General features: G+C 41.3%; 1 protein-coding gene across 1 annotated transcript in view; it reads right to left on the bottom strand.

Moving 5' to 3' along the window:
- COL3A1 (collagen type III alpha 1 chain) overlaps positions 1-14,239 on the bottom strand; it is a 75,073-nt gene that overhangs the window by 47,426 nt on the left and 13,408 nt on the right. The window contains exons 2-4 of the mRNA XM_005306587.4: positions 3,439-3,644; positions 958-1,011; positions 186-293 (exon numbers count right to left, since the gene is read on the bottom strand). Coding sequence (XP_005306644.2) covers positions 186-293; positions 958-1,011; positions 3,439-3,644 — 368 coding nt within the window. The remainder of the gene's footprint in view (positions 1-185; positions 294-957; positions 1,012-3,438; positions 3,645-14,239) is intronic.

The raw sequence follows: 14,239 nt of genomic DNA, 5'->3' as shown, positions 1-14,239 counted from the left end.
CATGTCAGAACAGAAGTATCAGCCCTACTCAGGCTAGCCTTCATGCTGCACAGAGACCCATATGACACAGGAAGGGTGAACATTGGAATAAGTATATTCCACCCTACATGTAGGGCGGATGACAGTTTCACCCTTAGAGCTTATAAGCAACACCTTCAGAGCTAAATGTAATAATTATGACTTACTCCTCCATTTATAGAGGGACATGACTGACAGACCCCAGGCTGGCCAGGAGAGCCGGGACTGCCTGGGTGTCCAGGGGAGCCAGGTGATCCATGAGTTCCAGGAGAACCCTAGAAAGTTCAAAATAGACAAGAGTTAATATTTGTATTTGTCTTTCAATATTTTGCTATCTGGCGCATCACGGACCAAATCCTGCCCATGCTGAAGTTAACAGATGTAAAATCTGGCCCCATATGATAGTGCATATTGTAAAAAAGATTTTTTTTTATTAAATATGAATAAAGTTTACAGTTCAAATAAGTAGAAAAGAGGAAGTCCAAAAATACATACAAGGAAAAACATCTTTGCCTGTTGAGCCTGATTGTAAGTGACTGGCTTGTACACGCTAGAAATATTCAAAAATATAAAAGATTGACAGTTCAGTATAAAAAGGAACACTGTTAATGAAGCACAGAAGGATTCTTTCTACTGTGCAGAAACTTTCTTAAAAAGATTACAAATTTATATACACCTTGGGCCAAATTTTCCTTTCACCTCTCTGTTTTACTGGTATAAATCTGGAGTAACTCTGCTGAAGCAAATGGGATTATCCTGAATTTACATTATGAGCAGATTTTGGCCAACAGAGTCCAATAATCTTAGGGCCCAATCCTCCATGATGAAGACATCAATGTGAGCTGAGGTTTCTCACCAGCTTGCATGAGACACACAGCACTTTGCAGGATTTGGCCCTTTGTGATTTTAAATTTATTTGAAGAATCTGATATCACTTACCGGCTCTCCCTTTTGGCCTTTGACAACATTATTATTGAGAGGAGTTCTAGTAGTCTAGAAAAACAAAACAATAAAACATACAAAGGAATCAAACCAAGAAGTATTGATAAAGTGCAGCATATTTAACAGGTAGGAAAAACTGTTTAAACAACAATGGAAATACAGCTATACTAAACTACATTGGTCATTTCCACATCAACATTTAAAACTATGTTTCTACTGCCAAATGAAGGAGCATCCATCGCGTGACATACCCTTGGCCATTCTTGACACAGGTGCTGTGGGTGAAATCCTGACCTATTGAAGTCAATGTGAGCTTTGCCATTGACTGCAGTGGGGCCAGGATTTTACCCTGTGTGCTTTCACTATGGAGACGCATGGGGAATATATTTCTTGTTTCCTTCCAATCCATTAAATTCACATATCAATAACAGACAAATCTTTTCAGCCTCATTTCCCAGAAAATTTGACTTTCAACACATAATTATCAGTGACCCTCAACATCCTCAGATGCTGATTATTGGCCTCTTTCTTAGTGCTATTTCTAACTGTAGCAGTGGATGTTGATCTGAATCTTAGACTTTACAGAGTGAAGTTTCATTATGCCCAATCCTGACCCACAGTAGCCTTATGACTCATGTATAGCGCAGAAGGGAGGTTGATGGAGGCCTCCTACAGCTCCCTTATGGTCCAAAGCCACAGAGCTAATCAAATAGGGCTCAAACTTAGGAGCTTCAGTACAAAAACTGCAAGCTTCAACCACTGGAGCCAAAGAAGAGCCCAAGGTGAGAAAGTAGAAAGCCGTGTAATTGCTGGAGCCAGCCATTCTTTAAATATTTTAAGACAGCCTACACTTGGAATCAGCGGAAATCTCATGATAAAGTCCAATTAAATGTCTGCATAAGACACTTTCTGCCCTCATTCACACCCTTGTGCAAACCCACTTGCTTTCATGGCGTTATACATGTTGTAAGCCAGGGCATAATATGTCCCTATATATTAAAGTAATCGTTGTCTGCTTTCTTTCTCCCCTTGCCTTGGGACACTAATCTAAAATGAATATCCAAATGTTATGTGTGCACAACCCTCAGTAATTAATTTTACTAATTTAAGGGCCCATTCCTTTAATTCCTACCCAGAAAATACTTGATTGCATTCAGCAGGAGTTTTTCTTGAGCCAGAAATTTAGGATGAGGCGCTACACAATTATTACTGATTGTAATAAAAACCTGCAAAACTATTACATTTATCAGCTCATGCTGATTAAACTGTTGTTGTTTCTGCTTTTAAATAATGTCTTCTAAATATGGGTTCATGATAAGTTAAACAGGTAGGGCCTGATTGACTTCTCATTTACACTAGTAAATCAGTAACAGCAGCACTAAAGAAAATGGAGTTACTGTACAATCGTGTAAGATTGCTGTGAGAAGCAAATTAGGCCTACAATATTTACATGGTGCTATAAATAGTGCTTAGTTTAGTTAGTTTGCACACTTAGGCTTTGTTTGATTTCATGCATGTAAACTGAACATTATGTCAGAAATAGGTTATTTGCAGAACTTCTGTGCATCAGAGTATTGGTGGTTGACCCTCAAAAGATTCTGAAGTTTTGTTTGATATGAGTGACAGAGAAATGGGTCTGAATCAAAGCCCTGCATCTGAACATCACCACTCGCTGTGAAGATTTCAGTCTGGATCTAGATCTGGATCTGAGCTTTGTAGCTGGCAAGTGTTTTTAGAACGTGTTGAACCTGAACTCTGGATCCTAACAACACTGAACTTTGAGAAAGTTACAGCCCAAATTTTGTGGCTCTGCTTTATTACTAATAAGCACCTACCATTTCATACCTTCTCTGAAGTTGATCTGAACTAGATTTGTGGGAGGCGGGGTAGGCAGGGTCAGCCTCTCCACCCCAGATTTGCTGCTTAGCTTGTACTGAGCATACTCACATGGACTGAGCATACTTGTAACACTGCTGAAGCTGGCTGCCCTCACTCCGCCCCTTCCCCCCCACTATTGGCAGGCATGGGTTGCCTCTGATCAGAACCTTCTGCGTTTGTAAAATTAAGCAAGAATTCTTGTGAGAAAAACCTTCTTATGAGGTTACTGGAACTTCTTGCTTTCAGTGGATGGAATATATGGCAAGAATAACATTTCCACTGTATTTTATCATCATTTCTGGTTCCAATCCTCTGCTAGGATCAGGAAATACAGAGATGCAAGAAAAGGAAAAGTAACAGGGAGAAAGGATTTTTGAACTTTATTAAAGGGTTGGTTAAGTTTTAGTGAAGGTTTAGGTTAGTTCTGATTTCATCCAAAGTGGTTTGCCCATCCTTAACAGTTATCAGATATTAAAGGCTTTAGGCTGAATAAAGAGTACTTAAAATACATAAGTATGGATGGATGGATGGATGGACAAATGATTTGGGTAAATGTGGATCAAGGACAATTCATGTCTCAAAGAAACAGATTACACTTACTGGTTCACGAGTTGTTGTTACCCGTGGACAAACAGGGCAACACTCTCCAAATGGAATCTCTGGGTTGGGACAGTCTGATATATCCAAATCATCACAGATGATGTCATCACAGAGAACAGCTCCTGAGTCGCACACACAGATTTGGCATGGTTCTGGTTTCCAAACATCCCTGTCAGCATACACTTGCCCAAGATGTGTACATGCTCCTATAATTGGAAAAGGAATGAAAGAAAATGTAAGATGTGTAGCAACCACCAATGCGCAATAATACTTCAAATGGGATTTTGAAAATGAAACTGAAACCTGGATGTTTCATTTTAAACATGTCTCATTAATGACAAGGGCCAAATTCTCCTCTCCTCTAACCACCCTAGAGATCTGCTTTGGGAAATGCAAAGTCTGCACTAGATCTCCAGGTGATAATCCCACTGACATCAATGGAAGCTCTATGGGCCTGATCCAAAGCCAACTGAAATCATTCAGAGTCTATTGACTTCAGTAGCCTTTGGATCAGGTCCCCCGGGCAGAGCGATTGTATAATCTGCAATAGAGCGCCACAGCACCAATAAATAGGAGAATGGGTCCAAAGTGTTAAACTATTCACTTTAGTGCACGTGTGCACACATGCATACACAAAGATCTACAGTAAAAAGAAAAAACTCTCTAGTCTCCACACACATTGAAAATGACGTACAGTCCACAGACTGTTTAACGCACTTGGCAGGTTGGGCTCGGGAGAGCTTTTAAAATGAATATCCATGTTCACTGTAGCAAATAAGTGAAACTTTCTTTAGTTCCAGGAAAGTTTATCTATGGAAAAAACAAGGAATATTTTTGCTTTAAAAATGGAGTTTCTTGCTTTAAAAACTGTTCAGGTCGTTCACAGTCTTTCCAAGACCAAGCCATTTCACAAATACAAAAAGAAGTTAATTATCTGGCTGTGTACTGATACAGTCCCTGTAATTGTAGTATCTGAAGAGATTCTTGGTTACAAATTATGCACATAGCTTTAGTCATAATATTCTGTCAACAACATAGAAAACCCAGCTGGACATCCCTGACAGTGACCTAAGGTATTTCATTTTACTTATTTTCTGTGGTTGCCCTCAAGTATTGTTACAGCAAAAGCCCGTCTGCTTTTGCCTTGGATCCCCTATTTTCAATAACAACTTTCCGTACGTACTTAGCACTACATTTTTCACAAATCCAAACTAACCCCACATAACCATTTTAAATTTTCATCAATACAAAAAGTGTGTGTGTATACATAACTTTACCAGTATTCATCACCCTCTTATGCTACTTTCTCAATAGATTTGATAAGAACCCCAGATATATTTTTAAACATATATTTCATAGGTGTGACCTTGAAGTACCACTGATGTCACATGGGCAACTTAGAATAGTATCAAATATCTCAGTGGTTCTACTCATAGAGTACAAGACTGAGACAGAGATTATGGCAACTTCTATTCCTACCCCATCTGCCCTCTCTCTTTCCTCCAAACCTCTACATCCTGGCTTGCATCCCAGTGTACTCTCTGTTCTCCATTACTGCCCACCCACCTTGATCTGTCTCTCCTCCCTCCGGTTCCTGTCTGGAGTTTCTCTTTCCCTCCCGTGCATTTTTGCCACTCCCATAATCAGGGCCGGCTCTAGGCACCAGCGCTCCAAGCACGTGCTTGGGGCAGCACTTTCCAAGGGGTGGCACTCCGGCTCCTTTTTTTTTGCTTGGGGCGCAAAAAGCCAGGAGCTGGCCCTGAGCAGAGGTGAGCTGCAGCCGTGGGGGGTGTGGGGAGGGCCACAGGAAGTAACCCTGGGAGAGCAGAGGAACCGCCCCCCACCGCCGCAGCTTCCCTCCACTCCGCCTGCTCCCCTGAGCGCGCTGCTGCCACTCCACTTCTCCCCCTCCCTACCAGGCTTGCCGTGCGAATCAGCTGTTTTGCGGCAAACCTAGGAGGGAGGGAGGAGAAGCAGAGCGGCGGCGGCGCGCTCAGGGAGCAGGCGGAGCAGAGGTGAGCTGCGGCGTGGGGGGCGCAGGGAGGGCCGCAGGAAGTAACCCTGGGGGAGGCAGAGGAACCGCTCCCCCCCCCAGCTCACCTCCGCCTCCTCCCCCGAGTGCGTCGCCGCTCCGCTTCTCCGCCAGGGAGGGAGGGCTAGGAGGGGAAATGCGGCGCGCCCGGGGGACGATGCGGGGCCGGGGATTTGGGGAAGGGGTTGGAATGGGGCGGGGAAGAGGCGGAGTTGGGGTGGGGCCAGGGGGCGCAGGAAATTTTTTTGCTTGGGGCGGCAAAAAACTTGGAACCGGCCCTGCTCATAATTCATTCTCACTGCTCCCTCCATCTTCCTTGATGTCCATCTTCCTCCCTCTTATTATTGGCTCCATAGTTTCTTTCTACCCCACATTCCTTCTGCTTTCTCACTCCCCTCCATTCCCATGCCTTCTCCTCTCAGACTCCCTGCCTTCTATTGACTGACACTCCTGGTCTCTTTCTCATCTGCATTCCTCCTATGACTGGGCCCTCCCCATTTCATTCCCTCTTATGCCTCTAGTCTTCCTGCCTCCATCTGTCCACCTCCCTTTCCCGCCCCCCCAATCTCCTCCACAAACTCTTCATTCTTTCCCTGTCCTTTCCAGATGTCTTACTCCCTTCCCCTCCCTTACTACCATCCCAATCTCTCCCCTCTGTCAGCCATGAAGTTCCTCTCCTCTTGCTTCCCTCTTGCCTGTTCTAATACACAAAGCAGTGCACTGTTTTTCAGGTACACAGTGTCACTTGCAGGCTGTGCTGCTAACTTCAGAGGATGGGGTTTGTAGGAAGGAACCAAAATCTTCTGGGCTGGTTGAATGAGGAGCTATCACCTGAATCCTGCCTTTGCTGCTCTTTGTGTTTTTCATAGGAGCCTATGTTTCACTGAAAGTCAATAGGCCTTAGATGCCTAGTGCCCAAGTCACTTCTGAAAATTGGACTTTTGAAAAAATTACCTTCATCCTTTAGCTCAAGTGGTGCAGAAACTCATGCTCTTAGTGCGGAAGAGCTTGGTCTCAAATCCCATTGTTGCAAGCAAATAGCATCAAACAGAATTGAATATATTATATTAAATAGAATATATTTCAGAACTGTCCACAAGTCATCAGATGTTGCAGTAAGTTACAAAGGCTGGAGCAGATGATTTTGATTCAACAGTAACATTACAGATTTACATCTGAATCCCCTTGGGCTCACAGTAAAGCAGGATTCAAGCACAGTTGTATTATTTTTTTAAGTGACGGCACTGATACAATGCAAGCTTTTCCTGCAATCACGATCTTTACTGATCACAGATAAAGGCAGATGCAAACTGGAAGCATTTATCAAACATAAACATTAAGGCAAACATCATGGGGTTATTGAGGCAAAAACTCTTATTATTGCTAACATCTTTCATTAGGACTTTAAGCACTAATAATAGCATTGATCAAGGACCTAAGTGTCTTAGGTGCCTGGCAAATTTCCAAGTCAAGTGAGATCCTAATCAGAGTATCAGTAGTGTTCCTGTGCCCTGCAGAAGAGCGCTTCCTTGTGGTTGAACAGGAGCTCCCAGTCTCTTCATACCAATCAGTTGTTCTCATCTGATGGCAGATATTACTTCTCTTCTTGGCTAAGAACAGTTGAGAGGCCGGATGAACCGAGCGAACAAGGTGGCTAAGGAAGGGAAGCCCTCTCCCCTTTTGGGCCATGATAAGCCCTAGTTGGAAAGATGTTGATGTGGGATGCTTCTCTGCTTAAGGAGGAGTGAGAATTTTCAGATTATTATTTGAGCTACCATGAACATGGTACTGGGGCTACTATCTGGACAGGGGCATTCTTGATGTGTTATTTCAGGGTGGAAGTTAAATTTTTTTGAGTCTTAAATTATTATTTACAGATAGCTATATCATTTCATGAGCTGGTTATTACCTCTACCTCTCCCAGCTCAGTAGCTCCTTTTCTCCCCAGTTTTACTTTTCCTAGTGAAACCTATGCCTGACCATCAGGAATGTCACAGCATCAGGGATGTTCAACCTCTGTTACTGTGCATTGCTCTGTCCATTGTCTGTTAGATTTGCCTACTTTCATCCCCGGCCCTCCCCACTTAGGCATCTTGTTGGCTGAATTTAAAGCTACCTGAGCACTACCTCGCAAAATCCCCCAAATAAAACAAAAAAGTACAGTGGAGTCGCATCATAGGCGCATTTAACTTACGCGATTTTAACAATATGCACTCGGCAAAACAAAACAAAAAAGAGAAAAATAACAATTTAAATACTGTACCTGTAGTGCAGGCGATTCCGCCCGCCATTCCACTCAATGAGCGTTTGACTATACACGATTTTCGCCTCACATGCTGACTTTAGAACCTAACCCCCGCGTAAGATGCGACTCCCCTTAAGCAATTGCTTGAATTCTCTCGTCCCACAGAAGAAATCCAAGATGGCCACTTTGCTTTAGTTTTAAACAGCTCTTTTGAGCATTATGTATAGCTAAAGAAGTTTTTTTGTTCCAGGCTTCTAAAATGGCTGCCTGGATTCCCACATCTAACATTGTAGAAGCCAGTTCTGTCAGGACATTACAGCCAGTCACAGAGGGAAAAACTGGTATTCTCTTAGCTAATTGCTGAATGTTTCCATAAGAAATGTTTTCTGTATTTTGATAAATGAGCTCATACATAATTGGTTGTTAATGAAAAAAAACAAAACATTTGCCAGGGGGCAATGGTGAACTTGTTGCTTTCTCAGAGGACGACTGGCTGACAACATTTCCTCGCTAGGCGATGGTTAAAGTGTGTTTTAAAATCAAGAAGAGTAGCATTCTGTAATGAAAGCCATCCTACAGTATTACTAATGACTCATGCAAAGGGGCTCAGGGATGCCTCTGCTGAGTGCTCCTGAGGTCAAGCAGGTGGGTCTGACGTGTGTGTGTGTGCGTGCGCTGTCTGGAGGAACAATGCTCAAATGAGGAACACCCCCCCGCACCCCCACCCCGGGCACCAGGGAGAACAGAGTGAGGGGGATAGCAAGATCTGCCCCACAGCACAGCCTGGTGGGCACAGAGAGCAGAGGCATACTCCCCTCCAGAGCTACTCACCCCATCTTTATAACTCCTTCTCTATAGCTAAAGTATCTGCTTCCTATGCCACCATGCTGTGGGAAGGGAATGGGCCCTTTCTCTTACTCTAGTTCACTTATCCATCGCTAAAGAACATCATGCTGGCGAGTGCATGTGCGCCATTGTGAGTGTATAAATGTGTACATATTTGTGCATGAGCATATATACATGCATGGACACACATTTATATATATATAAAATATAAAACTAAGCATTTTAAAATGTCTTTGTTGACTTCCCTTTTTTAAGGTTGAGATTTTCAGCTCCAAATATCCCTATTTGTCTGCTTTTTGCAAACTGCAGCTTGTCTTTAACTACAATTGCTCAAGAATATCACTTTCATATTCTCCAGAAAGTTAAGTGCAAGGATTCACATTTTCACAGTTCCAGGTTTTCTCAAATCCTATTACATCAACACAGTTTTGTTACTTTCTTGTCCGAAGTGTATAAGGCTTGCTCCCGTTCCCATTGAACTTAATGGTACAGCTCCAGTGGGGAGCAGGATAGGGCCCATAGTTAGCATAGCCTACCACTGTTGGTGGAAAAATCCCTGTTTTCCAGTACGTTATCTCAACAGCTATCACAAAATAGGACCTTATCTCAAAGCACAATTTTTCATAATTAGTAAAACATGGTTTTCATTTTTTTCCTCCATGAAATTAAATTGTATCAATGAAAATCAAAGGAATTTCAATTGTCTTATAAAATGACTGAGATAATTTAATGGTAATAAATAAACCTGATTTCACTAAACAGTCTTGTAATATTGTCATTCTTTTATTTTACAGTAGATGGCACCATTTAACAGAAAGAAGACTAGAATACACAGACATCTGGCTATAATGACTTTCGTACTTGCTTCTAACTTTCTGGATTTCATTAAATCAGTTAAGAAATAAGCTGAAAGAACTGCAGAACAAATCTTTGAGGCTTTTGGCAGAATGAAAGTATTAAATAGGTTTTCCAGAGGAAAATTACATCTGGGTTGATTTAGCCTGTTCAAGACACCCCCTTGATACTCAGATGTAGATCTGTGTGTCAGCATGCTATGACATAATGCATCATCCATTACACATAAAGACTAAAAGACAGCTCCAGAATAGTCTGGAAAGCTGATCTGTGCTAAACATTCACAAGTGATACATAGAAATAATAGGGATATAAAAAAGGCTGACTCGTCTAGTTTTAAACTTGTGGCTAAAATAGTCAAATATTTGCCTTAACCAGATATTCTTGCTGGTTCCTACTTGTATATATAAAGACTAAGATTTCATAAAGTATCAAGAACAAATAGCCAATATCAAACCTGATCCCAGTTCTCAAAGCACTAGTTGTAATGGCTTTAAACAACTTCAGTTCTTTGAGAATGACTGTGATGGCTTGCCAGCATTTGTGTAAATAAATAATAAATCCTTGAACATCTGCAAGACATTTTACAAAATATAAATAGCTTTTTGTTGTAAAATTTATGTACCTTCAGAGTTTTTGTGCAACATTTCCTAAGTGTTCAGATCTTAAAGATTTCCTAAAGGCAGGCTTTCCTCCAGCACTGAAATCATAACATGTTATCCTGTCTCATACATTGGTTCTGAGTTGGACTCCAAAATTCCTATTTGCTAACCAGGCTAGCAGCAGGGTGGAGGCAGAACACGCAGTGTTGACAGGAAATACTTCAGGTTGCTCTGAAAGGACCCAATCTGGCTGATATATGAATGGGTTCAGATAACTGCAGTAGGAAAGCATATCTGGACATCCTCTTATGGAGGGAGGACAGCTGTGACATGGGACATAATCCTGATTTCACTGAGATAAATGGGAATTTTGCTATTGAATTCAATGGCCTCAGGAACTGGCCTGTCATGTCATCATTTTTTGCTTTATATTTGCTCAGACACCATGATCCTCAGCTAACCACACATATATGAAAGGGGGGAAAGATCTACAATTTTTCTCCAAAACCACAGACCTTCTCCTCTTTGGATGAAGTGAAATCTCCAGTACCTGCATTAGTAGCAGGATTTATAACTTGTTTTCAGACCAGCTACTAGAGGGTGAGAAAACCAAGAACATCTGACAGGTGTGATTCCATCCCTCCAAGTTCAACCCAAGGTTCCCCTATAGTCTTAAACACAAGCTGCTGACCTGAGTGAAAAGCTGAGTTTCTGTGTAATCACAGTTGTATTAATTGGAGTTAGCTAAGGAGGGTCAGTAAACCCAAGTTAAGAACACACACTTTTCTTTTCTTTTTTCAGTGAAGATATACTTGTAGAGGGCAGTCGTCCATGTACACAAAAGCCAGTACCTTACATAAGGGCTTTTGATCGTGGGTGGGGAAACTAAAATGAAAAAGTCTATTCTGTTAGGGTCTGATCCAAAGCTGACTGAAGTCAATGAGAACCTTTCCTACTACTTTAAGGGGAGTTAGACTGAGGCCATAAACTGGGGAAGATTTTTCATAGCACCTAGGGGATTTAGGAGTACAAGACCCTTTGACTTTCAATGGGACATTTGCTCCTAAATTCCTTGGATCTGATCCAAACCCCACTGAAGTCAAGGAGAGTCTTTCCAATGACTTCAATGGACTTTGGGTCAGGGCCCTCAGATGCTTCTGAAATCTCCCCTTAAGTGTTTGTAATCTATGCTTTCTTATTTCTCACCTATTTTGGGACACTAAACCTAAATCTAATCTACACACTATTTAAAGTAGCTAATTCTAACAGTGCTTTAATAATTCTTTTTAAATGATCTATTTATTAGGTATTTCCTCAATGTAAAACAACGTTGATTGAAAATGTGGATAAAGTAGAAAGGAAAGAAGTTGTTTAATATAGAGGGAAGATTTTGTAGTTCCTCTTTGTTCTGGAATAGATTTATGGGAACATTAACAAGTTTTACCATCCCAGCTTTTGAAACAGCATTCCTTTCCACTTACTGAACAGAAAAGCAGAATGCCAAAATGCCTACCTTGTAGCAAATGGTATGGACTCTCTGACTGTTATGATGAGGATGTTTATAAGAAAAGCAAACATGATCATTCCATACTAAGATCAGTAATGGAAACAAATGAGCTCTCATAATGAACTCATTGGCTTGCTGGGCCAAAAATTTGAGCTGTTCTGAACTTCATGCAATTGGATAAGTGCTAAGTACAGGAGAAGTTTGAAACACTTTCTGCTTCATAGGACTTATAACTAGAGATGGAGAAATAAGCAGAGAAATATTTTAACTAGATGGGATTTTTTTTAAAAAAAGAGCTACAGACATTGTCTCAACTTTAATTGCCCTCAAATGGTCATCTTCTATAACTAATTTAATCCATTTTGATAAGCCATGTTTCTCCCAAGTGTACAAGTGGACATGCTATAACAGTTGCAGTGGGGATGTACTTCATAGAGGGGAATTGTTTAAAGCATAGGGTTGGGAGTTGTAGATTCTGCCACAAACTGTCCGTATGACCTTGGGCAATTCATTTAGGCTGGGATTTTTGAAGGGGCTAAGAGGTTAGCATGTCTTTGAACTCTGTAGGATGTGTAATACATAGATACACATTAACATTTGCAATAGTAACGATAGGCCTTCTGACAGTTCACATATAAGAGTTCACTGAAATCAGTTTTTGTTGGGAGAAGAATAAAGAATTGAGGGCCTAATCCTATACAAGTAAGTCCAAGCACACTGCATACATTGGCTATGCAGTCCTAAGGGGAGTTATCCCAGTAGGGAAGAGTAAGAAGGAGATCTGCAAACCATCTATAGACAGGAGACAGCACATATCCCTGGCCACGTCACTGTGCGTAGAAGTTATGTGGGAGTTACCCTGCAAAACACTGTTCCAGCACAGAGAAATAGGTGAAACAGATGGTTGGGATTGGAAAAGGGGGAAAATATGGATGGTTTCTTGCCAGCTTTTTCCCTCTTCCCCCCTCCCTGCTGGCCAAGGAAGATTCTTCCTACCAGAGAGGTCCAGGATTAGGCCATTTTCAAGCCATTTAGATAGTGAAGCGCTAGGAATTGCACACATACTTAATTAGAGGAGCAATTTCTGAGAATGCAAAAGAGATGCTGTTTTCAGAAAACTGATATAAATAGTATTTTTCCATTGTTTTTCATATTGTACCAGTTACTCATTAATTTAGGATCAGACTGTTCCATCCTCACACACACTGAGCAGTGTCTTAATTCTGTAAGTGGTCCCATCGGCTTCAATTGGAGTTTTCACAGAGTAAGGTACAACTTAATATGAGTAAGTGTGGCAGAAGCTGGTCCTAAATTAATGATTAGCTGGTATAGTATATGGGGGGAAAACCCAACCCTCCAATATATAAAGTTGCTATTTATAAGCAATTCTATCATCTATTAATTGTGATCCTACAAGCATGTAGCCTGAAGGAGGATTGCAACCCTACAACTGGTATTTCTCTTCCCTTTCTCTCAGCTAGTAAGGATAATTATATCAAGAAGACATCTGCTTGATGACTAAAGAGTACATCTGTGCCTGCCCATTATTCCACCCTAAAGGAATAATATTCTTTTTTACAACACGGTCATGATTTCCAGAGCAATAAGTTCTGATGTCATCGTTAGTTCAGCTTACTAGTGAACATTATTAGTTGATTTAGGTCCAGGTTATCCTCATGCGAGAGAACCCCACACCACAGACAAGGAAAATCAATGAGGTTCATCTTGTGGTCTTTCCTTAGAGAATCCCATTGGAACAGGAGGCAGGGGGTGGGAAAGGGCTAATTTCTCGAAGCACGCAGTTGTCTTGAGATCCATGGGGGGGGGGGTGTATCTTAGGACACCCACACAAAGCCTTGACAATTGGATGGAGGGCCAGTGCATTCCCGTTACTTTCTGGACTTTTCCAAAATGGTTCTATTTAGACCTGTGATGATGGATCCCCTGCCAGCTGCTGTCCTAGCTCCTCACCCCACAACAGAGGTGCACAGTGAGGAGAGGGGGGGTAGTACAAAATAGTGCTAATACTGCTGCTATGCCCTCATGAGTTTGAGACGGGACCTTACCTCAGTGAGAAGATTCATACAGCACCCCACTTCCATGACAATGCACAGTGGTGACCAAAGGACATCTATTTGATCAGTGGAAAGAATTGCATATCGTGCTATCGTTACTATTTTCTTTCTCTACTATGAGTTTCCAGGTGCTGTGATATGCCTTTTGTTTGTTAGAAACTCAGATTATTGGCACTTTCATTACCTTTTTCAGTTGTGTTTGGATTAAGAATAGTAAATCTTGTTCTTTGTGTTAAGTAGACTAATGATATCATTTGTCTCAGTGATAATGTGGTTTAAAACAATTGTGTCTACGTCACAGTATTTAATCTAGCCTTTTTTTGTGATCCAGTCATTATTGCATTTTAACATTCATAGGTGATATTCTTAATAAAATATCTGATGCTCATTCAGCTATGCATGCAAGACAAGAATCATTCTGAAATAAGGACTATATTCTGCCTGTGATTTTTACACAACAGTCTCACTGGTTTCAATTGGTGTTCAACACTTGAAATGAACACATTGCAAAATTTTCCACTCATTTCTGAACTGATAATGAGGTAAGCACAAAGAAATGATCACACTGTGCCTTCATTCATAAAGTGAACATTTCAAACAATAAAATTTACCGTATATACTCGTTCATTAGCCTGTTCA

The sequence above is a fragment of the Chrysemys picta genome, chromosome 11 (assembly GCF_011386835.1).
Source record: "Chrysemys picta bellii isolate R12L10 chromosome 11, ASM1138683v2, whole genome shotgun sequence".
NCBI lineage: Eukaryota > Metazoa > Chordata > Testudines > Emydidae > Chrysemys > Chrysemys picta.
Note: the sequence above shows the minus strand (reverse complement) of the source record. Positions and strands in the feature narration are given on the sequence as shown.